The sequence below is a fragment of the Panulirus ornatus genome, chromosome 29 (genome assembly GCF_036320965.1).
Source record: "Panulirus ornatus isolate Po-2019 chromosome 29, ASM3632096v1, whole genome shotgun sequence".
NCBI lineage: Eukaryota > Metazoa > Arthropoda > Malacostraca > Decapoda > Palinuridae > Panulirus > Panulirus ornatus.
The window spans coordinates 6537651-6560712 of NC_092252.1; the positions used below are offsets into that span (position 1 = coordinate 6537651).

General features: G+C 38.1%; 1 protein-coding gene across 14 annotated transcripts in view; it reads left to right on the plus strand.

Moving 5' to 3' along the window:
• The window catches only part of Osbp (oxysterol binding protein), a 214538-nt gene extending 200741 nt beyond the window's left edge, over window positions 1–13797 (plus strand). For 13 of the 14 annotated variants that reach the window (XM_071679097.1, XM_071679095.1, XM_071679099.1 and 10 more), the window contains 5 exons: window positions 4395–4545; window positions 6259–6428; window positions 8673–8839; window positions 9320–9540; window positions 10557–13797. In XM_071679097.1, coding sequence (XP_071535198.1) covers window positions 4395–4545; window positions 6259–6428; window positions 8673–8839; window positions 9320–9540; window positions 10557–10699 — 852 coding nt within the window. In that variant the 3' untranslated portion in view covers window positions 10700–13797. Of the gene's footprint in view, window positions 1–4394; window positions 4546–6258; window positions 6429–8670; window positions 8840–9319; window positions 9541–10556 lie in introns of those variants that run through there. The other variant, XM_071679100.1, reaches the window with a different exon arrangement.
• Window positions 13798–23062: the final 9265 nt, after the last annotated feature.

The window sequence follows — 23062 nt, forward strand, 5'->3', positions numbered from 1 at the left end:
ATTTACTTAACGCTGACTGTGTTACATGTGTAGGTGGTTGTGAGTGAGATATGATGTGGTGTGCCAGAGTATGATCTGTTCCACCAAGAACGCGGCCGTACAAGAAAGTTTCACCATAATGTAACCATGTGAAAACCTTACCAACATGATATTATGATGGGAGATGAACTCATTCTTATGTTGCACTTTGATGATACCCACAACCTAACTTGCTCTTAGTTATGGTGTTGCCGAGTGATCAACCGTAATTTCCTACTTATTCGTCATGGAAGTACGTTCTATACACACACGGGCCCCCATCCATATCCAGTGAGAGGGACTGAATCATATAGGGATTCATATGGAACTTTTTACACCTGTTAATGTAACAAATGAAAGGTGAAGATTATTATTATTATTATTATTATTATTATTATTAGTAGTAGTAGTAGTAGTAGTAGTAGTATTTGTATAACCTCAATGACCCTTTCTCCAGAGGTTCCTTCATACATATGCTTTAAGTGCGCTACAGTCGATCGCACTTAATGAGAGGTTCTTCAAAGATATTTTACCCCGACCTATTTAGCGCGGAGTATACGTCGTCATTCGCTGTGTTACCACAAGCAGGCGGAGTCTGGTAAACTGTTAAGGGAATAACAGGAATCAACATTTTTAAACAAAGGTCATTTTTCGAGTTGTGGTTGCGTATTATAAAGAACAAAGGTTATGTATGTTGAATCGGAAGTTGGTGATACGTTCTATGTAGAGTTATACGGTGTAGATGAGGAGGAGGAGGTGGAGCGTGGCCCACGTGTGTCGGACGTCATCACGTAGTATGAAGGGCTTCTTAGAAAGTGGGGTTGTGCGCGCGTGTCAAACAGCCATCTTCTCCCCAAGAATTGACACGTCTGCCCCACCGAGTTTTTTCTTTCTCCCTTTCATGTATATATTTTTTATCTTTACTCAAGATGGTAACATCAGTGTAGGGTTAGCTGGTCTTGAGATGTTCCACACTGCTGACGATGGCTTGAACACGGTTTAAAGGTCTATGATATTTTTGGTCGCTGTACGTTATTAGTAATGAAATTCAAAGTCTGGTGATAATGGCGACGGGATTTTTCTTTTCTGGTTAGCTATTAGATCCGAATCGTAATTTCTACTAATTATTATTGTAAAGAGGAAATGGCCGTTGAGGAAGGGTTACCTCTGGCCGAGAAATGTTTTTTTCTGACGGGTCCAGGATTCGCTTTCCTTCCTTGGTGTGAGGATGGCTGATGTACACATCTTGAAGGATCATCTAGTTAGTATTGTTATTTCAGTTATTTTCACTCGGGGAAAATAGTTTTCACTCTCTGCTGGGCTTGCCTGTTGGTGAGTTGCATTAAATGCGGTACGTGGAGACGTGGGTTGGCACCCGTGACAGAATGTGGGATAGAGATGTGGCTGTAACGGAAGCTGTTCATGGGTCACAAGTACCTATATTTTTTTTCTGGAAACATTTTGTACATAATCTAATGAATATATTAAAATGAGGGCTTCTCTTAGACCAGCTGTAGAAATGTGAATCATTTTCTGTCTCCCTGTGTGGATCATTTTCCGATTAGTATGGGTATTACAGATTTAGGAAGTTAAGTACGTACAGTAGTTCATTATTGAACTTGCTGATGTTGTTGTAAGCTGGGGAAGTGGTTGGTTTGATACATGGACCACCAAGTAAGCTGCCACTTCAGCATAGTAATCTACACACTACCATTACATTATTATGTCGACTCGCTTGACTTTCCACCGGAAAAATAATGTAAGGTGTGAGAACAATTGATTTTCAGTTACATTGAATATATTTTTATATGCTAATTTGAATGTTGGTTATATGATGTCATGCTTGGACGTTGGTTTAGTATCGAGTGTTTAGTACATGTAGGATGTTTAATGGTCTGTCTAGGATGTAGAGGAAGTGGTGTCTAGGAAACCCAGTGACGCAGTGTGGCCAGCCGACGGTGAGGTGTATTATGTGGTCCTGGGAATGAGTCAATGAATATCAGGGTAGAGATGCGGCCAACCACGGAATTCGTTAATGATATTCGTGCTCAGCTGCCCATAACGATCTCAAAGCCGGTGATCGTTCGTCGTTGGCTTGGATAATGCACCCATCACCCCCACGTCTGTCTCCGGCCGTGTCACTCCCTCATCCTCACTACCACCACGGACGGGGTATTCCCAGCATCCTCACTTGTCGTGCGTTACCTATAATTGATCCTCCTCCTCGGAAGATTTTGTCTTGGCACACTCCAAGCACAGGTGACCATGAGCGAGTATTGCATACACAGAGAGGGTCTTAAGGCCGCTCTTGGCCTCCCTCGACCTGGCCTGTCTAGGTCTTGAGTCTCTTTTTTTTTTTTTATTTTGAAGACACAACTTGTGTGTCACCGTTATGTATGTTTGTGTGTTCATGTAGCGGTGTGCCGTGTGCCTTTCCCACATCCCGTGCCGGTGGTGGTGAGGAAGGCGGTCATATGGGTGCTGGGGAGCTTTGAGAAAGTTATGTTTTATGTGGAGAGTTGTGAGAGGCAAGTTCTCCAGCTCCCATGATTTTATCTCGGTCACACCATCAGCTTAGTGACATTGTCTCACCCTGCACGTTGTGCTCGCTCTCTACTACCCCCCACCTTTATCTCGTAAGCAATGATCTTCGTAGTAGATTTGTTCCATCTCGAAATATGAGGATAAGAATAACAGCAGACCGTAAAAGCAGGTGTTCATATGATGCGATCGACGCGTCTTTGTTCCCAGGCATTGTGGCACAGGAGTCTGCTGTTTTCACTGTAAACATTTACATATTTCTTCTATACTAGTTCGTCGTTTCCCTCGTCGTTGAGGTAGCGCCACACTTACGGATACAAGATTAATTTAAACTATTTTCACATGTTAATAATGTCCGATTTTTTTCTAATTATGAACTACTCAAGAAAGCGAATGAAGTTAGGTAGGCTTTAGCAATTAATGGCTGGAATTATTAGAAATAAAAAAAAATAGTTATACTTCGTACTATGATTAACAGGCTCTGTGCAAGACGAATTTGTAGCGACAGTAACAACACGCTCCTGCTCTGCTTTGGCCACTAAGAAGATCCTTTCCAGTGTGCAACTCCTGTTGTCGTTAACACCTGAAAATTTGTGATTAAATGTGTAGGTCTTCGTGAGACGTATAATTCAAGTACCCTGAGGTTACTATGACACACACACACACACACACACACACACACATTTAAGACGTTGAATGATGATAACGAATGCTCAAGAGATGAGGAATGTTGAAGAGATGGGGCCCTACGGGTGTAAAACTCTCTCTCCATACAGTGCCAATAGGTAATTACACGCACACACCTACAGGAAGGTAAACGAGGGTGGATGTTCGGATTTCATGAAGAACCCACACTACCGTGAAGGATGACGGGAACGGTGGCTTGCTGCAAAGACGGGTCATGCCGTGCCTTTCTCTCGCCAGTTGTCAGCTTCGCTTGACGTACTGGTGTCTGCGTTAGTAGGAACCTCGTCCATAGTGAACACTCCATTATTATTATAGAAATATACTTCCATACAGTCTTACAGTAATATGTTTAAGAAAACAGTGCACTTTTGTATACGCCATAGATATTTACATATATCAAAAAGTACGAGACCACATATATAGTGTTTACGCAGTATGACTCGGTATAGGCCTAAATGCTCAAGTAGATTCTTCATACGTTACGCGAGTAGTGGATGAACAAACATAGATAATGCAGTGCTAGTCACTGGAGCTGTAAGTTTAAATTGCGGTAAGCAGTGTATGTGGGAACTGCTGTGTAATGACACGCTAAGTGTGGGATGTGTGAAGCAGAGTATCTCCGGTTTGTGGGAACGCATCGTGAGGACGCACCAGCAGCACCGAGTAGCTCTTCCTAACTTTGTTTCTCTGACTGGTTAAACTGCGAGGTACTTATGGACAAGGTGGCCTCGCTGGGGCAGTTGGTATTTTTGCTGAGCTCAACATTGTCATGCTAAGTCCAGCTAACACTTTTTATTTAGATTACGAATGACATTTGCACACGGTCCTAAGTAGAGCCACATGTAATCCATGGAATGTTTTAAACCTCTCATACACATGCATTATCATCAAAATGTTGAAGTTCAGTGTACAATGTTTATCTAAACAGCGATGACCCCCTCCCTTCTCGTTATGCGTCTCCTACTGCTTATATTTTATTTCTTGTTTCGTAATTACCATGTATTTTGACATCATATGTTCAGTGATTAATTACTAGAGTCCTAAAGCTAAACCTGTAACTCTTCTTTATAGTAATATGTAGGTAATGTGTTAAGCTTTAGATTTAGTTGATTAAAAGTGCATTAAAGATCAGTGTTTGTTTTTGTCAGGTTTCGCACCATCCGCCCATTGTGGCTCAATATGTAGAAGGTAATACGGGTTGGAGCAGCTGGCAGGAGTTCTCCATGTCATCCAAGTTCCGTGGCAAGTACCTTCAGATTATCCCCCTCGGCATCGCTCATCTTAAATTTGATAACAGTGGTGAGTATCCTTTCATGCTAACACACCATAAACACTTGTCAATCATGTGGAAGTGAAATGTGGCCTGTGATGGTAGGAAGAGTGTATGTTGTGAATTATTTTATATATGTGACTGTATTTGTTGAATTTTTAACAAGTGACGATGTTTAGGAAATGGGACTTAGAAAATGTGTTACTTATGGTAGGTTATGTTCTTTTTATTCAGTATGTGGAAAGTGAGAATTCTGGATGGCTCAGTATGTAGCTTAGGGTTCTAATATTAAGAAGGAGACGTTAGGTTTCCTTATGTAGATTTAGGGTTCTTTAACACGAGTATACCATATATGAAGGGTGTGCAATATTTCAAAATGAGTGTGTGAATACTTGTACTGTATGTGGAGAATGTGGAATATTATACAGAATAGATGTGTCTGAATTGGTTACTGTGCAAGAGTTGAGGGTTCTTAATTGTTAATCATGTGGAGGACTTTAAGGTTTTTTATACTGAATGTTTAGGAGATGAGGGTTCGTTAGTTATCAGTATTGATATGTGTTATATTCACTGTAACATAGATGTGAGTTCTATCGTACAGTTTGATACATAAGAGGTGTGGTCTCTCCAGCGATGGGGATGTGTAAAGGATATGGTACCTTCATTATTCAGTATGTGGAGAAACTTGTTTCCTAAACGCTGTGTTCAGTGACAGTATATTCGTGACTTCCTACAGTGGTCCAACAGGGAAAGAAATAGAGAGGAAAGAAGTAAAAAATTTATATATACTGTCAATGAAAAATTTGAATTAAACACATAGATGAGATAGTGCTTTCAAGCTAGATAATGAATGGTGTGTTAATGAAAACTTTATTACAAGATACAAAAAGTTAATAATGAAAATTTTCCACATGTACATGAACAGTAAAATAGACACAGCTGTGTCATTGCAAATGAAGAAATAAGAATTGCAGAAACATTTTAGAAGCAACATTGATGATCTGGAGCATATTAAGTACCTACCATGAAAGGCTGAAAGACCTTGAACTCTGCACTCTAGAAAGAAGGGTGAGATACATGGTATATGTGCATGGCAGCAAATAGAGGGCATAAAGAATAAATTGTTAAATCCATAAGGCATATAAAGATCCAGGTTTCAGTGTGTAGAAAGCTGGAGGCAGCACACAAGCAAATTCGGCGGTTGTCTTAAACACTGGTGGATATTTCTGAATGTCACAATAGAGGGAAGCTTCTTTCTGTAGCTTTTGGATAAATCCAATTTTTTCAGCTAGTGGTATAAGTGTTTATTTGGATATATATGAACTACACTGCAAAAGGGTTAAAGTTTGACAGGCACAAGATTTAAAACAAAAATACTCAGTAAAGTCAGTGAGGTTAAAACAAGTTGGGAGGGGTTGTCAAACAGGCTTTCAGTACACTGTTGCTTCAGGTTATGTATGAAGTTCACAGTGGTTGCAATGGGCTGTTCTTGTAGCAAGTTGCACTTGCTTGAATGGGTTTGGTACATTTGCAGTGCCAAACTGTAAGAAGGTGATGAGGGATCTTTGGTAGCAGATGACAGTGGTTAGGATTGTGCAGAAGTATCTTCCTAAACTGTCTGATAAGGTCTTGGTGATGACTGGAGAGAGAAAGACCAGCACCTTTTGTTTGGTATTTTTGTGTTTTCAAAATGATCAGATGTTAGTAATGTAATAATGGATTGCATTTATTTTTATTTGCAGGTAATCACTACACTTGGAGGAAGGTGTCCACAACTGTTCACAACATGATAGTTGGCAAGCTGTGGCTGGACAACCATGGAGAGATGGAGATTGTCAATCACAAAACTGGAGACAAATGTTGCCTTAAGTTCATTCCTTATTCTTATTTCTCCAGGGAGACTCCAAAAAAGGTACTGCATTACCATATATATATATATATATATATATATATATATATATATATATATATATATACATATGATGGAGTGAAAAAGATTTTGAGCGATCGGGACCTGAACATACAGGAGGATGAAAGGAGTGCAAGGAATAAGAGTGAATTGGAATGATGTGGTATACTGGCGTCGACGTGCTGTCAGTGGATTGAACCAGGGCATGTGAAGGTAAACCATGGAAAGTTTTGTGGGGCCTGGATGTGGAAAGGGAGCTGTAGTTTTGGTGCATTACACGTGACAGCTAGAGACTGAGTGTGAACAGATGTGGCCTTTGTTGTCTTTTCCTAATACTACCTTGTGTGCACGCGGGGGGAGGGGAGGTGCCATTTCATGTGTGGTGGGGTGCGGTGGGAATGGATGAAGGCAGCATGTATAAATATGTATATGTGTATATATGTGTTTGTCTGTGTATGTATATGTATGTGTTTGTGTATGTATATGTTGAAATGTATATGAGTGTGTGTGTGGGCATTTATGTTCATACATGTGTATCTGAGTGGGATGGGCCATTCTTTTGTTTGTTTCCTTGAGCTACCTCGCTAATGCGTGAGACAGTGACAAAGTGTAATAAATATAATAATAAAATATGATATATTGCCCATGCTTCACAACCATATAACATTGTTGGAACCACTATTCCTTCAAACATACCCATTTTTGCTATACCCTGTGATAGGGTAGAACGAATACTTCTCACGTATTCCCTGCGTGTTGTAGAAGGCGACTAAAAGGGGAGGGAGCGAGGGGCTAAAAATCCTCCCTTCTCATTTTACTTTTTCCAAAAGAAGAAACAGATAAGGGGGGTCAAGTGAGGATATTCCTAAGGCTCAGTCCTCTGTTTTTAATGCTACCTCGCTAATGCGGGAAATGGTGAATATGTATGAAAAAAGATATATGTATATGTATTTCTGTATGTTTAATTTCAAAACACTAGAGTTCAACCCTGTAATAGCCTGAAAATGTTGGTCATAGCCATATCCTTCATTTGATCTTGGAAACCCAACATAATTAACATCACAAAGTCTGCTTCCCAAAAGCTGAGAGTCTTGTATAGGTGCTCTAAGTATTTTTCTGATGACCACTTATTTCATATCTGCAAGGTTTTAATTTGCCCAGTATGGAATACTGCTCACACATCTGGCATGGCTCTTCATCTACCTCACTATTAACTAGAGTGGAATTGAAAACCTAACTCATTAAATCTCGTAGCTCACTCTCTTTTCAGCCTTCCCTCTCCACATGCTCCAATATTGCTGCAATCTCTCTTTACTATCTTCTATAGGAATTATTTTGCCCAGTTTTCTTGTGAGCTGTCTGCATGTATCCCCGCTGCTAAGGTCTGGACCTGTGGCATGTGTTTGGCTGCTGCTTCCCACAATTTGCGTGTGGAGACCAACCAATAAATGATTTTCCCTCAGACGGCTTAGCTTTAGAATGTTCTTCCTTCTTTTCTCTTTCTTTGTACAACCTTCCTTTAAGAGTCAGTTCTGCAAACACCTGCAGCACCATAATTAATTTCATTTACTTTTTCTTTCAACTGAGATGGCTTTGATTGGGATATGCTTACCCATACCATGTTAGTAACCAGAAAAAAAAAGAACATGTGTCATAAGAGATGCACACATATTGCTATGAGACTTGAATAGTAGAGTGTATGATAGTCACTGAGTAGAAATTCACTGTAGACATGTTGAAAATGAATAGATTTGGTGAGGAAACTACAAGGAAGTCCATCCTATTTGTTGGCTCTCAGCTTATCCCTCAGTAGCACTTCTCTGACTGGTTACATCAGCTTACATGATATTAATGGCTCAGACAAATAAAGACATTCCTGTAAACCTGAAAAAACATTAGTGCAAAATAACCTAAAATTGCCTCTGCCCATATCCTGTTCTCTGACTAATGATTGATTTACAGCTGTGCTACATCCCGGTATATTTAAGAATGTACTCTCTCCTCCACTGATTTTTAACAAAAGACCCAATCTCATCTGGGGATATTTGCATGCATGCATATTTTGAAGCAGCTTATTGCACACAAGATTGACCTCAGATTTAGGGTACAATTAAGGATTGTAATTTAATATTTCATTTGAGAGTGGATTTTTGGCAGTTCGTGATGCTACCTGCTACCTCATTAAAGCAGGGAACAGCAGACAGATATTGAAAAAAAAGATTGAAAAGGATTATCTCTCCCAAACAGGTGACTGGATATGTAGTGGACTGTGAGGGTACTTTTAAATGGTTTATCACGGGTATGTGGGATGAGAAGATTGAAGCATGCCGTGTAACTTCCCAGTCCATACGAGCTGGCAAGCCAGTGTATGAGACAGGTCCACCTAGAGTACTCTGGAAGAGGAATTCAGTTAAGTAAGTGCTAGTTTTATACATAATCAAACTAAGTGATACCTTAAAATGTCATTGAAAACAGACTAATTTTAAGATTTATTTCCAGAAGAAATGTAAGCAGCACTGGAGTTCTCCATTTATGGAGATACTTTTGCCATGGGCACCCTCTTGAGGGAGTTCCTTAAGGGAATGGGCATCAGAGATATAGATAGAGTAGAATAGATAAAATGTGAAGCATGAACCATCTGTCATTACTTTAAAGATTGGACAGTCAGAATGTTCAGAGAATAGTAGTCCCTTGCCATAGGTTTATAACTGTAAGGACCTAGGAGAGAGAGCAGATGTCAGGAAGTGGGAAACAATAGGAACTGTGTACTGCTTCAAAAGGGTCCATTCCAACCTGAAAAGTGAAATCTTTACACTTTGAAATGTATGTATATAGAATGCTATCTGACATTTCATGTTTTTCTGTGAAATTCTTACAAAGAAATGAACTTTCAGTCCAGATGCAGAGAAATACTACAATTTTACGGAACTGGCATGTCAGCTAAATGAGCCAGAGGAAAGTGTGTGCCCTACGGATTCTCGGAACAGGCCTGACCAGAGGTTAATGGAGGATGGCAGATGGGAAGAAGCAAATTCAGAGAAACTTAGGTTAGAAGAGAAGCAACGTGCAACTCGGCGCAGACGAGAAGCAGAAGCAGAGAAAGCAGCTGCTGAGGGTAAACATATCAGTGTCAATTGAGTGTTTAATTTATGGATTTTTGGGTGTTATTATCATTGTTTGGAGTAACCTGTAGCTTTTTGTGTTAGTAAACATTTTATGCATGTATTTAGGAGAGGCTTTATGCAGATTTAGTCATTGATAATGTTTGTGGTAATATGTGACTACATGCACGCAATAAAATGGAAAAGTAAAGGTACTGAGAAAAAATTTGAGAGGTAGCAAAGAGATTTAGAGAAAAAGAAAACTCTGGGGATGGTGGTAATTAGTTACAACTTGATCATATTATTATTGTTATTGTGCATGTTATCCATTGGTTACTGACTACAAACAATTTTGCTGATTTGTTTCTCAAGGGGATGGGGAGAAAGAATACTTTCCACGTATTCCCTGCATCATAAAGGCAACTAAAAGGGATGGGAGCAGGGGCTGGAAATCCTTCCCTCCAGTTTTTACTTTTTCAAAAGAAGGAACAGAGAAGGGTCAAGTGAGGATTTTCCCTCTGGGGCTCAGTCCTCTGTTCTTGATGCTACCTCGCTAATGCGGGAAATAGCATTAATGGGGTGGTCTTGATTAGGGCCTCAGCTGCCTGTGCCATCTCATCTAACATAAAAAAGATCTTAATTTTGCATACTTTTTATTCTTGCAATCTTTTCCCACTTACCCTACCTTTCCACTTTCACATTCTCCTTTGAAGCCTTATCTGCCTTCCTTCCTTTCTGGACATTTTTCCTTATATAAGTGCATCTGTTTTGCTGCATAGACTGTGGAATACTTTCATGCAGCACAAACATAGTCAGCACATATTTGTTTATATATATAACTGAAAATTTGTGTATATACACTCATCCATACGTGCATGGAAAGACACCCGAGTACATTTGACTATATACATAATCATTTAAATGTAAATGGGAGTAATCATCTTTTTACTCAGAGTAATCTTTTTACTCGGAGAATCCCTTTATAGAGAAAATTTTTATTAAATATTAATTTATTTTTATTATCCAACAGGACGAGAATACCCAGCTTATAGTCCAACATGGTTTAGAAAGGAGACTGATGACGCCACAGGGGCCCTCATATTTAGGTACACTCATGAATATTGGGACTGTAAGGAACGACAGGAGTGGTCAAGATGCCCTGATATCTTTTAGTATCCAGATATCTTTTGGTACCTGCCTTATAACATACCATCTATCTATCACCTATCAATTTATTGATGGACCTTTTGAGGCAATGTTGTCCAGTACGTCAAGAAAGTTCTAAAGTAGTTTGGAGCTACAGTGGCGGAAATTTGTGTTATTCTGATTACTGTGGTGATATATCACTGAATTGAATTATGTTCCATTTCTTCACAGCCTGGTCCCTGAACCCATATGTCATATTTGTAACATGTCACATTTTCATCACCAACATCTACACACATTCACATGCTCAACCCTTCTGTGACCTCGCTGTTCAAATAAAAGAATTGGATTAATAGTATAAAAATTATCATACTAATAATATGTGAAGAGCCCACAGTAGAGCTTGTGTTCACTGTAAAGTGATGTGTTTATTCCATATCAAAGACACTTATTTACCCTCTAAGGCTCTAGGTGCTAATGCTCTGTGTTTTAACCACAGTCTTGAGGTACTTGTGATCTTACTTATGTGGCACAACTGGCTACATTACTTCTGGAAATTTCCTTAGTGTCAAAGTACAAGAGTGGCAGTTAAATTACTGTGGTGGCAGTTTTATGGTCCAGCTGTGAACTAAACATAAAATTTAATTATCATTGGACATACTTTTATTTGAACACCAAATTTTGTAGTTATTACATTATACAATGTGTTCTTTGTTCTTAAGGCATATTTTATGGACTCAGCTATTACTTGGTTGAGTTATATGTAATTTATAATTTCTCAAAGTTATGGGGCTTGTGCAAACCAATTACAATGGTCAGCTGCCCTTTGTACAGTTATATTTTTCACTAGTATTCCCAGTTTTAGTTATTAAGGAATACCTTGATGGGTAAATACTGCTGTAATGTGATTTTTTTCTCCCAAGATAGAGAGTATTTATTGGAAGCATATTGTTGTATTGCTATAATAGCAAATATGACTTGGCCATTGTATAATTTTGTTTTTTATACAAGAAAGTAAATTTGGTCCAGTAAAAGAGTGAAGTAGCTGGTTACACATGGAAGTGTACTTCAGAAGTTTTATTCCTGCCAAAGCATAAAAGAGTTTATATAACTCAGACATAATTGATCAATCAAAGGAACTACTTAGTCAATAGCCAAAAACTCTTTAGCAGGTAACCTATCATAGTTTGTTTTAGGGCATCCAACTAAGGTAAACTTCATTTAGCATCATGATCATACAGTTAAACTGTGATTCTGTTGTATACAGTAAAACTTCTCTGAAATACACAAAGTTGTAAATGTTGTTTTATTGATGAAAACATTGATGTATGACAATACTTTGATAGTTCAGGCAGTAAATTGATTGCAGAGCATTTCAGCTTACTAGGATGAATTCAGTAAAGATTTGTGAAACGTTCATAGCATTTCATATTGTCATATTTTGCCATGCTTTTGATATGTTATTATTCTTGAACAGATGGTATAAAAAAGATTTACAAAATGAGCACTGTAAGTGTCTCATCTTTGTTATTGCAAGTAATGAAAGTAGCACCCAGTCCTTGCCTGTACTCTTTTTACCCTAAGACAGTTTCATGTAGACAAGATGTATAGCTGTGGTACAGGGAATACATTCCCTTAATCTTGTTCTTTACTTCAGAGGAGGTTGATACTCATCTTAAAGCAAATATCAGGTGATTTTTGCTTTTTTATGTTTTAGAGGTGTTACTTGATTGCTTGTATATTCAGAATTTATTTTTGGATTCCCTTGTATAAATATTTCATTCCTTACTAGGTATAATAATGGGAATCAGTATGATATACACAAGAGTTTTATTAATTTGGCTTCTCTGGTTCCAGGACTGTCCTGAATTGGTGAAATCCCTAACTAACCATTAAAGTTTTATGGGTGTTCCAAGGGTTTAGAGGGCTGGAACCTCTGGTTTCACAATATTACAGCAAACCTTATTTTGAGAGACGACACAAAGATTGATTTTGCTACGAACTGGGCTGGGTTCTAGGAAAAAAGAAAAAAGTACTAATGTACTTTTTAAACGTGCACCATTGTGAACATGCTGGCAGTGAGCCTCAGACCATGAGAGGGATATGATGGCCCTCTGTTTTCCATTCCCATTTGTATGAAATGACCAAAATCCCAACAGATGAATAAGGCTTTATGCCTACTATAACATCCAAATTACAATAAGATGCTAATAATAATCAGGCTCTTAGTTATAATGAAGAAGGAAAAAGGAGTGATTCATTGTAATGGTATTTGTGATGCAAATTTGATTTTGGCATTTACACATTTTTACATAATCACTTCACTAATAAAAGACACCAGCATTAAATTAACAATGTTTTATGCCTAGTTCTTCACCTAACTTATATTGTATATGTTCACTTATTGGTAAAAATGGTATGATAATGCAAGAATACCAGGGATGTACATGTAAAGAATCAGATTTCAGCCATCAATGAGTGAATGTTTGCTGTTGTGGCAAAAGTGTTAATTGTTTTATAATTCTTTTGTGTAAAAATAGTGTAAGGCTTCTTGCTTAGTTTATGATATCAAAATTTCAAGATATTACAAGTACTGATAACAGACTTTTACTGGTGGGGAATATTTTAAAAGATTACTTGTGTGACACCTGAATTTAAGTTATGATTCAACCATGATCAATTTATATTCATATGGCTTTTTACTTAGTACCTTTTATTATCAAATTGTTGTCAGCACTGATTTAGGACTGAGTTTTATTAAAGAAAATGAAAGTGATTATTCAGTAAGAATTTATTTTCAGTTTGATCATGTGAGATTTACAGAATCCCGTCTGAGGGCAAACAGCTGATCAGTATTAAATGAAAACTATTTAAAGCAGTATGATTCTGTCATTTGGTATTCTTCAGTGAAGCATTCTCATGGAAAATTTCACATACCTGTATGTACGATGAGTATAAGATGTCATGCACTTCTCAGATTGTCAGGATACCAGAAGTACATAGAGAAAGTTGAATTTTCAAGGCCTCCTACCAGAGAAAATTCTTCAACTTTCAACATACATCTTGCAGGAAAAGTGTAAAGTAGCCTAGAATACTTTTCAGTTGAAATAAAGTAAGGCTTCATATGTAGCTTTTTTATTATCTAAATGATAATATACCTGTGAAACATGATCATGATATCATGAATGTGTATGTATATATATATATATATATAAATATATATATCTGTTCATTGGTACTCACAAGATTTCATTTTGATGCAGTTCTTCCCCTCAGTATTAACATAATTACATAAAGACTCTCCTGTGATTTAAAAAGAAATCTTTGTTAAAGGTATCAAAACAGACAGGGTTATACACCTATGAAGTTAATTATCAGGCAATTGATCAAATGAATGTTATTTAGGTTTTCAGATAATTATGTTTATCTATCTATATCTCTGGTGCCTGTTCCCACCTGGAACTCCCTTAAGGAGGTGGCCATGGCAATAAAGTCTCCATAACTAGTGAGCTTAAGTGCCATTTGTTAGCACTTAGTGCCTCACCCTGAATAGGCCACTGGCAGAAGGCAAGTCTGGTGCAATGTTTGTGGAGGATTCTACCTAATTTTCCTTCTGACTATTTCTGCCTTTGATCCTGTCTAATGTTCATGCATACTACTTCTACCTAATGTTTTTACTTACTGCTGCTTTTCAAAAGTTCCTAACTATGGCACCTGTATGACTAACTGCATCCCATCTGTTGCCTATATACTTCCAGGTATCATAAACTCTCCACTTCCAAGTTCTCCCCATTTTAAACCTTCACCTAAGTCATCCTGATGTGGACCGCTACTGCACCCCAAAACCTTATTTTTGTTGACATTAACTCTTTATCTATCTATCTATATGTCTGATGCCTGTTCTCTCTTAAGAACCCCATTCAAGAGGGTGGCTGCAGCACATCTTTTTATCACTGTCCTTACATGCCTCCCTCACATACACCATTCCATGCATTTTTCCCCCTTTTCTCTCCCTCCAGTACTTTTCCATTCTCAACATCCTCATTTTATAAAGAATTAAACTTTGACAACAGCTTCTGAAGTTTCTGTCTGGAGTCTACTACCAGAGCTGCATCATCTACAAATTGCATCTGACTCCCTACTGCCCCCACCCAAGAATACCTTACACCCAACCCTTACTTCAAGACAGGCTGGTGACTTACCTGCCTCACCATGAATACTGTCACATTCAGACTACTTTCCCTTTCATAAAATGTATTAGTTTCTTCAGTTCATGAATTATTGTAGATTTATGAACAGGTTGATCATTTGTTGCCTTTAGTAATAGAATGGAAAGAGTTCATTGAAATATACTTTATCATCTCATATGTGATAATCCAGAATAAGAGCATCTTAGTAATTACAGTAATGCACTATAAAATAGCATGAGAAAAGGACAACATAGTCTTAAGTGCAACATATAATGTCTGTGTTTAAAGCATGCAACCAGTGAACTGAGAAGGCAATTAAAAAGTCAATTAAGAAATTTCTAGAGCCTTGGGAGATCAAAGCTGCATAGGGATCCAAGTATGTACCAACTCAAGGGCTGAATGGCTGATATGTAACTTGGGTAAGGACCTTACATGATTCAAGTTAATAAGGTGGGCTGAGAGAGGGACATCATACTATTTACTCTATGCAGTAAGTCATCCAGATTCTAGGCAATCAGATTCTCAAAATCCCTCATCTAATTATTGTGATAATGTGGCACAGCATGTACATACTGCTGGTGTTACGTGTGTGTAGTTAAAGCACTAACTTGTTGAATGAGACAACTTAGCTGCTGAAAAAGTTTACCTTCAATAATTGTAACAAAGTTTCTCTAAAGTTTTGTTTCATTGATAAGTTACAAATGTTAAGTTTTGTGTCGGAAAAGTGTCAAATGGTAGCATGATATGGTAGCAACCTGTCATTTGTTAAATTACCAATGATCTGTAAATTCTGTTTGACTAATTGGTCGCTACTCCATAATTGTAAAGAGTCAGTGTAAAGTCACACTGTAGGGGAGAAATGTACCAAATGTGTATATTTAGATATTTTTTCAGTTGTAAAGTAAGGTGAAGACATGATGATGTCATGTGGAGATATGTGACCTATTGTGAGCTGCTAGTTTGGCAAAACATATGCTCCATTGTCCAAGAGACTAGTTTTCACATTTGGTTGTGTCTGAGGAAGTCAGTAACACTAGAAAGTGTGGTCTCTTGTAGAAAGCACCAAGACAGCAGTAGATGGTAGGCAGTCAGTGACCAGGAAGGTATATTACCAGTACTGCCCACCTGGGCATCAGAAGGATTAGTGACATCTGCTTAATGAGCCATCACTTAAGTGGATGTCATGTTGCACTCCTCTGATCCAGTTAGCTGTCTTTTCTTTCTGCCTTACTAACACGTGGACTACTGGCATTCTGTCCACAAATGTACACTCCTTGTCATACGTAACACTTGACAACACTTAACTCACACAGCTCATTTTTCATAACTAGTTTTTCCTGTACTCTAGTTTTTCCTGCTGTGAGCACTATGTGCTAGCCCTGCCTTTTAAAGGCAAAATGGTAGGGACAGTAGATAGTAGTAGTATATAGGAACATTTAGGCTGGAGCATTGGATAATAGTTTGTAGAAGCATTAGATATAATTAGTCATTAGGAACATTAGCTAGGAGCCTCAGCAAACACTGTGCTAGAGTTACCCTCTGCCACTGGCCTGTTAAGGGTGAGGCGCTAAAGTCTTAAGATGTGGCACTGGAGTTCACTTATGGTGACTCTATTGCCTTGGCCACCACTTTCAGGGAGTTCCAACCAGAACACTTGTCATAGATATAGATAAGAGAGGACAGTGCAAAGATAGAGAATTCTCCAATGATTGGCTGGAAGCTTATAAGGATCCCAAGACAGATGACATTGTGTTGTAAGTCTATGTGGTGCAGCATGTCTCATAGGACTGAGTTATAGTATCCTTTAGAGATGGTGAATATATGTACGAGTATGTACACATAGTTGACTTGCAACTACCGACTAGCCCAAATTAACCTTGAGATTCAGTTAACCTGCAGACAGACTGTTTAGTTTGTGTATATATCTGCTTAGTGTTTAAACTTTATTCTTCAATAGATTAAGTAACACTGAATTTATGTACAGTGTTAACTCTTTTACAACCCTTTCACATAGGTACCTGTATCCCCAAGTATGGAGGGACTGTTAAGAAACTTTTAGGAAAGTGGGAAGAATGGTTTAATGAAAGATGCCAAAAAGCAAAGGAGCTTCTAGGTATGCAGTGGTGAAGATATAGGTCGCACTCCATCCAGCCAACTTTTGCAATGAGTAAGAGAGCATGGAATAAGTATAGCAGGAAGGAGGAGGAACAAAGAAACAAAAGAATATTGTGGACAAGTCAGGGGAAGATCAGAGTTTTCCTCAAAATCATATAAAACAGTCAAAGAGCAGGTAAGCAGGCAAATTATATTGCAGCTTCAGTCTGTTTGTATATTGATTAAAACACTGAATAATATTCCAAAGAATTCAAGTAAGGCCAGGTGGAAGTATTTTGTCTGTTGGATAGTCTTTTAAAAGTGTATTCACAAAATACTTTGGGACACTGAAGGTATCCCTCCTGTTCCAGGTGAGACTTTGATGAATTCCTTAAAATCTAAGTGTTGATGCAAGTGGTTTTACCCCCACAATTTCTCTTTTAGTTCAAAGCCCTGCCCACTTCATGAGAACTCAAAACTTATTGACATTTACAACTATTGTGTGCTACACATAAAATCCTGCATTATACGTCAGCCCTATATCGTGTATCTCTTTTGTTAGAATTTGTCAGTTAGAACGTGGATGTATGAATGACAAAATTACGCAGAGAATTAGCGGTAACAATGCCCTTGGAAAAACAGTCTGGTGAAAATGTTATTCAGTAATTGATTTGAAAAAGGAGTGTTTCCCACATACAGATTCCTGTGAGGATCAAACTTAATACTTCAGTTGCGAATTTATGTTAAACTTATTTATTAAATCAAGAATAAAACCGAGAAAAAGCTGTCTTGCCAGTGATTATATGTCATGCTTGCCTGGTCACCTGTCGACCTTCCGGTGCCGTACAAAAACAAGTATTGCTTAATGAATGCATCTCTTGATTGGCTTATAAGTTAGCATGATTGGTAAAGACGTCACCAAAGACCTTGACTTTCCTAGACATTTTCCTTTGCGCATTAATATTAAACACGTGACATTCGTACGTTAACATTTCTCTGATGTCAGTACCAGCTGATTTTGCATATGGGACTTAGTGCGTTTGCTTTTCATTGTGACGTGTACTAAAGCCGGTTAAAATTCTATCACCTCTTTAGGCGTGAGTCCTGAGACAGGAGGAATAGGGATCAGTCTAGTCACCTGCTTCCTGTTGTTAAACAATCTGCTATGTGTATGAAGAAAATGGTTTCTGTGCATGTTTGATGCATTGTCTTAGAAGAAAAAGGAAAACCACAATAAATTTTTACTTTATTATGCAAGCATAATTACTATTACCCTTTAAGATGGATTGAATTAGTTCAAGTAAAATGCCTTTTTTTTTTTTCTCCAAAGAGGGAACAGAGAAGGGAGCCAGGTGAGGATATTCCCTCAAAGGCCCAGTCCTCTGTTCTTAACGCTACCTCGCTAATGCGGGAAATGGCGAATAGTATGAAAAAAAAATGCTTTTACAGTTTGAATATTAACATTTCATATTCACAAACACTTATTTCTCATGTGTCATCATAATACATGCAAAATCATAGACAAAAGGCAAAGAATAACATGGAGTACAAAAATACATTTGAAATAGATACGAAGTAGAACGGTTTCGTAATGACTATTTCCAACAAGTAATATATAAAAATATGAATTGGTTCATAAGCAAATGATCACGTAAAATGACAAAATAAAAAGTATGTTATGACCTAATCAAACAACTTTATTGCAACATGGAATACCTGCAAGAGACGACGGTGACAAAAAAAAAGGAAGTATTTGGCATCTCAAAAGTTATGAATTGAAAAACTATTTTCAGTTGAAGTGTCATATGTTTATTGTTTTCATTGTACATAACACTGGACGCCATGTGTCTGGCCAATAACAAGAAGATTCGTGTGTGCGGACTATTTCTATTTTATTTTACAGAAAATGGAAATATTTAAATTTTGTTGAACTCTCAATTTGTTAAGCAAAGCTTCAGGATTCTAACTGGAACCTACATGTCGGTCTACAGTGAAACATCCTTTGACGGACAGACTTCGGCTGAGACATTTGTGGTAAGTAATTCTTACCCGAAAGTAACATTTATTATAATTATACTTATGTCGCGTTTCTGAAAGGAGAAAGGACCCAAGGGTCCTTCGGGAAATTTGCCCATAAAATTGAAGTTGGGCTTGCTGGGTGGGGAGGGCTGGGGAATGGCGCCAACGGAATCTTAACAGTGTTTAGAGTGAATATACACTGCGTGAAATCTCCCAAGTATTTTAGAACGTCAGTAATGCATATGTAGTATTTACGTTACGGCTAGCCAATAGTTAGCCGACGAAGGGAAACCTAAGGCGTCCTGATGTCATTTTCCAGTATTCTTGCACGAAGGTAATCAAAGCAGCTGGTCTGGGGATGGCTGACAAATTATTAACATGGCGCTTATTCGGATTCTGTAGAGGTTTATTTGGTTCGTAAATCGTTGCACAGACCAATGGCAACTCTAATGCAAGAATAAGACTTTCCTGTAGTGTGGAAAAACCTATTTTATATATTAATGTATTTCACAGTTTTGCCATGCGTCGTGAAGTTTGTTTTGAATCTGACCGAATCCGATGTTACAAAACATGAGAGTACAGTTTAGTTTACATAAATTTAGGGCTAGAATTAATGCGTGTGAGAGAACTGTCACAGTTAGAACGAAATTTTAACACCAGATTTGTATTCATAATGAAAAATGCTTCTTATGACGAGTTTTTAAAGGAAATCTATTTTTTGAGAAAAATGGTAAAAGTTGATCAGATTCTTTTATTTATATTCGTCTGAGCTCACATTTTACCTTCCACATTAAATGAACCATGTGGAGTGAATGTATAACCTCTACGTTTTCCCTCTCCTTCATAACGCTACCTCTGATCTTTGACTCATACAGAAAGATCGATTTTAAAGAACGAAAAGGGGAAATTCCACTCCCTAAAATCACTCGTTACATTGGCAACAAGGATTCCATAAGAGTAGAAAACGGATCATAATCCTAGAAAATGCGTGTCCGTCTTGTGAAATATTACCAACTTGCCAGGTTAAGAATTCTGTTATGACCTTAGACGTCTTAAGACAGATTGAATGCGAGGTAAACAAACTCCCTCTAAAGGACAGTACCGTACAGAGACAAATTACAAGGGTAAGTACTTATGCGAAAAAAAAAAAAAAAATGGATAAGTAAAACTTTACAATGCAGGGGAGAATTTTCGTGAGTCGTTTTTATCAATAATAGCCAGGTAATATGTGCGGTTTCTGTATGTTTTAAGGAGCACACGATTCAGATTTTATTCCTCGATTTCGTTCATTATGCTTTTGTATTTATGTTATTTCAAAGCCTTACAGTTATGAACAGAAATGAAAAATTCCATTGTTTTTTATACGATCGTCCAGAGATATGTCAGTATTGTGGTGCTCGAACTTTATCTAGATAAAACCCGCACCGTTTAGTTTTGACCTAACTAGTAATAGAAAACGTCTACTTTATTTATTTTTCCAGGGAGGAAAGAGATGTTTCATATTATAGATTGATGAGGAAATGACCAATTTTTAAAACTGAAATTCTTGTTTTTAGCATTATATGCATAGATAATGTTTTAGAAGGCGATTCGAATTTGAACCGGAATTTTCTAAACATGTACGCGTGTGCTCCTGACTAGGATATAGGATAGATGAAGTTTGATAATTTCGTATGTATTGTTGTAACTTGGACTGACAATAAATATGTACTGGATTAAAGTTGGTAAACAGTAATGAGGCATATGTCAGATGCAAACTCTGGTGTAATTGCATACTTAGACTACATTATTTTATTTAGATAGAAATTAATGATTCCTTGAGCTCCTTTGGATATAGGAAGCAAAAGGTCGAAAATAGGAGCCTGTCGAATGAAGAGAATCGTAAAACAACTCCGAGAGGTCAGCAGGGCGAGTTGACGCTCATTACACGCTGTTTAATCATTCGCACTCGCAGGGCCCAACGTTAGTGTTCACTAAAGATTTTTTTTCTATAAAAATATCGATTTTTTTTCGGTTACGACTGAAAATGTTATCCTGATGATAGGCCTATGTTTACATTTAAATGAAAAAATCAGACAATATCGAAATTATTTTATCCTAATTTGGCACATTTTTTTCGCGAATGAAAGAATCAGCTTTATTTTTGATGACATTTTCGTAACTGTTCATTTGGATATTCCCTTGACACATAGCCAACAGAATTCTTGTTATTTGACAGTAAACGATAAGCAGAGAACGATGGATACCCACTTGTATTGGTACGCGATTGAAGAGGAACTGAATAAATTGGGATGGAGTGAAGATGGATAAAAGACTTGATTAGAAATTGTTGGGCCTGCAAAACGATCACACCAATGCAGTTGCTTCATATATGCAAGCCAATGTTGGAATCCAAAGAATAAGGTCAGCGAGCATACGGTAAAACATCATGAATCCACAATGTACAAATCAGGGTGTCATAAGTACTTATTTTTATAGCGTATATGAAAGACCATCATTAGGACATTGATTTACCTTCAGTTATAGCACTGTAAAAGACATAAATAGCGCGTTTTTCAGAAGCTACTTTTTCGATTCATTTCGCCAAGTCAGAGGGCTTTTCGCATTTGATGCAGTTTTTTTATGTGAATTAGAAATGTAACCACAGAAATGAAAATAAATATATATTTTTTTCTAACGAGAGAATTATTCGTATCATGAAAAAAAAAAATCGAAAAGCCCCTGGACTTGTCGAAATAGGCCGAGGAAACGTCATTTCGATATGTAAGAAGTATGCGAATGTTGGGGTTTTCAGATTATGTTAGGCCGCTAAAATATTATTTAAATTTGACCGCCAAATTGCATCTTGTCATTTATATATGTTTAACTGCAAAAAGTTATGAAACAATGCTACTGGTTTGTCAATAGCTTTCTTACAGTTGTATCTTGTTGATATTTGTTTAAAACGAAAAAAAGTTATGGTTATGAAACAATGTCACTGGGTAGACGAGGTGACTTGTGTAGTGGGGCATGGCTCAGTGGTCCCTTCCCTTGCCAAGTAAGTTAACAAATGTAACTTGTGGTAGCGCACGGGGGCGAGAAGTGTGACACATGAATATACACTGGTGAAGGATCAAACACCGAGCGTTTGTGAATACCCTAGCATGCGCCGCGTGCATGGATGGAGGAGTTTGCATTAGCGCGGGCTCGGGAGTGAGGGGAGGAATGTGTGTGTGTGTGTGTTTGTTGGCGTTGGGGGAATGGGGAAGGTAGAGGGGGAAGGATGGGGGTAACGGGCCCAACTTTAGCGAAAAGTTCTTAAGCGATTTTTTTTTTTTTTTTACAGTCTGCGACACTGATAAGGTAAAGTCTAGTTTGTTGGATCCAATATATCACCAGACCACCTGTGTAAAGTTACAGATTGTGAACGCGGTTGCACAGATTGTGAACGCGGTTGCTGCTGGTTGTTGCTCCGCATCAGCCGTCGTTCACTGCCCAGATATCTTGTTGATGTGACGTCAGTGGTCGTTGGCTTTAACGTGGCAGTAGAAGCCTGCAGCTGTTGTTCCCCGTTTTTTTCCAGGTCGCCACCACTACTGTTGACCTGACTGCTGCAACTTTTCATGTTGCCACGAAATAGCTCTACACTGACGCCACAATTTTTGTGCTTATACTGTCGGGGCAGACCTGCCCTTAACAGGAAGTGTGCCTTGCCACAGCCTAGTATTTTTCTTACAGCATGACTCCAGTCTCGCTCAAAAGATAATGTAAACCTTTTTTACGAGTCACATAATTAGAAATATGCTTATATAATGAAAGAAATGAGAGCCTACATTCTGTATACCAACAACCGTTTCGCATATCTGAATTTGTCAGTTTACACACACACACACACACACACACACACACACACACACGGCTTGATATGTCCCATTTTGGAAGGGTTACAGAGTGGTTACTCCGCCTCGCTGACTTCTGCCAGAACATTAGCACTAACTGTACCCCGACTCTCTCTCTCTCTCTCTCTCTCTCTCTCTCTCTCTCTCTCTCTCTCTCTCTCTCTCTCTCTCTCTCTCTCTCTCTCTCAGCCAAATCTTTTAAGTCATTT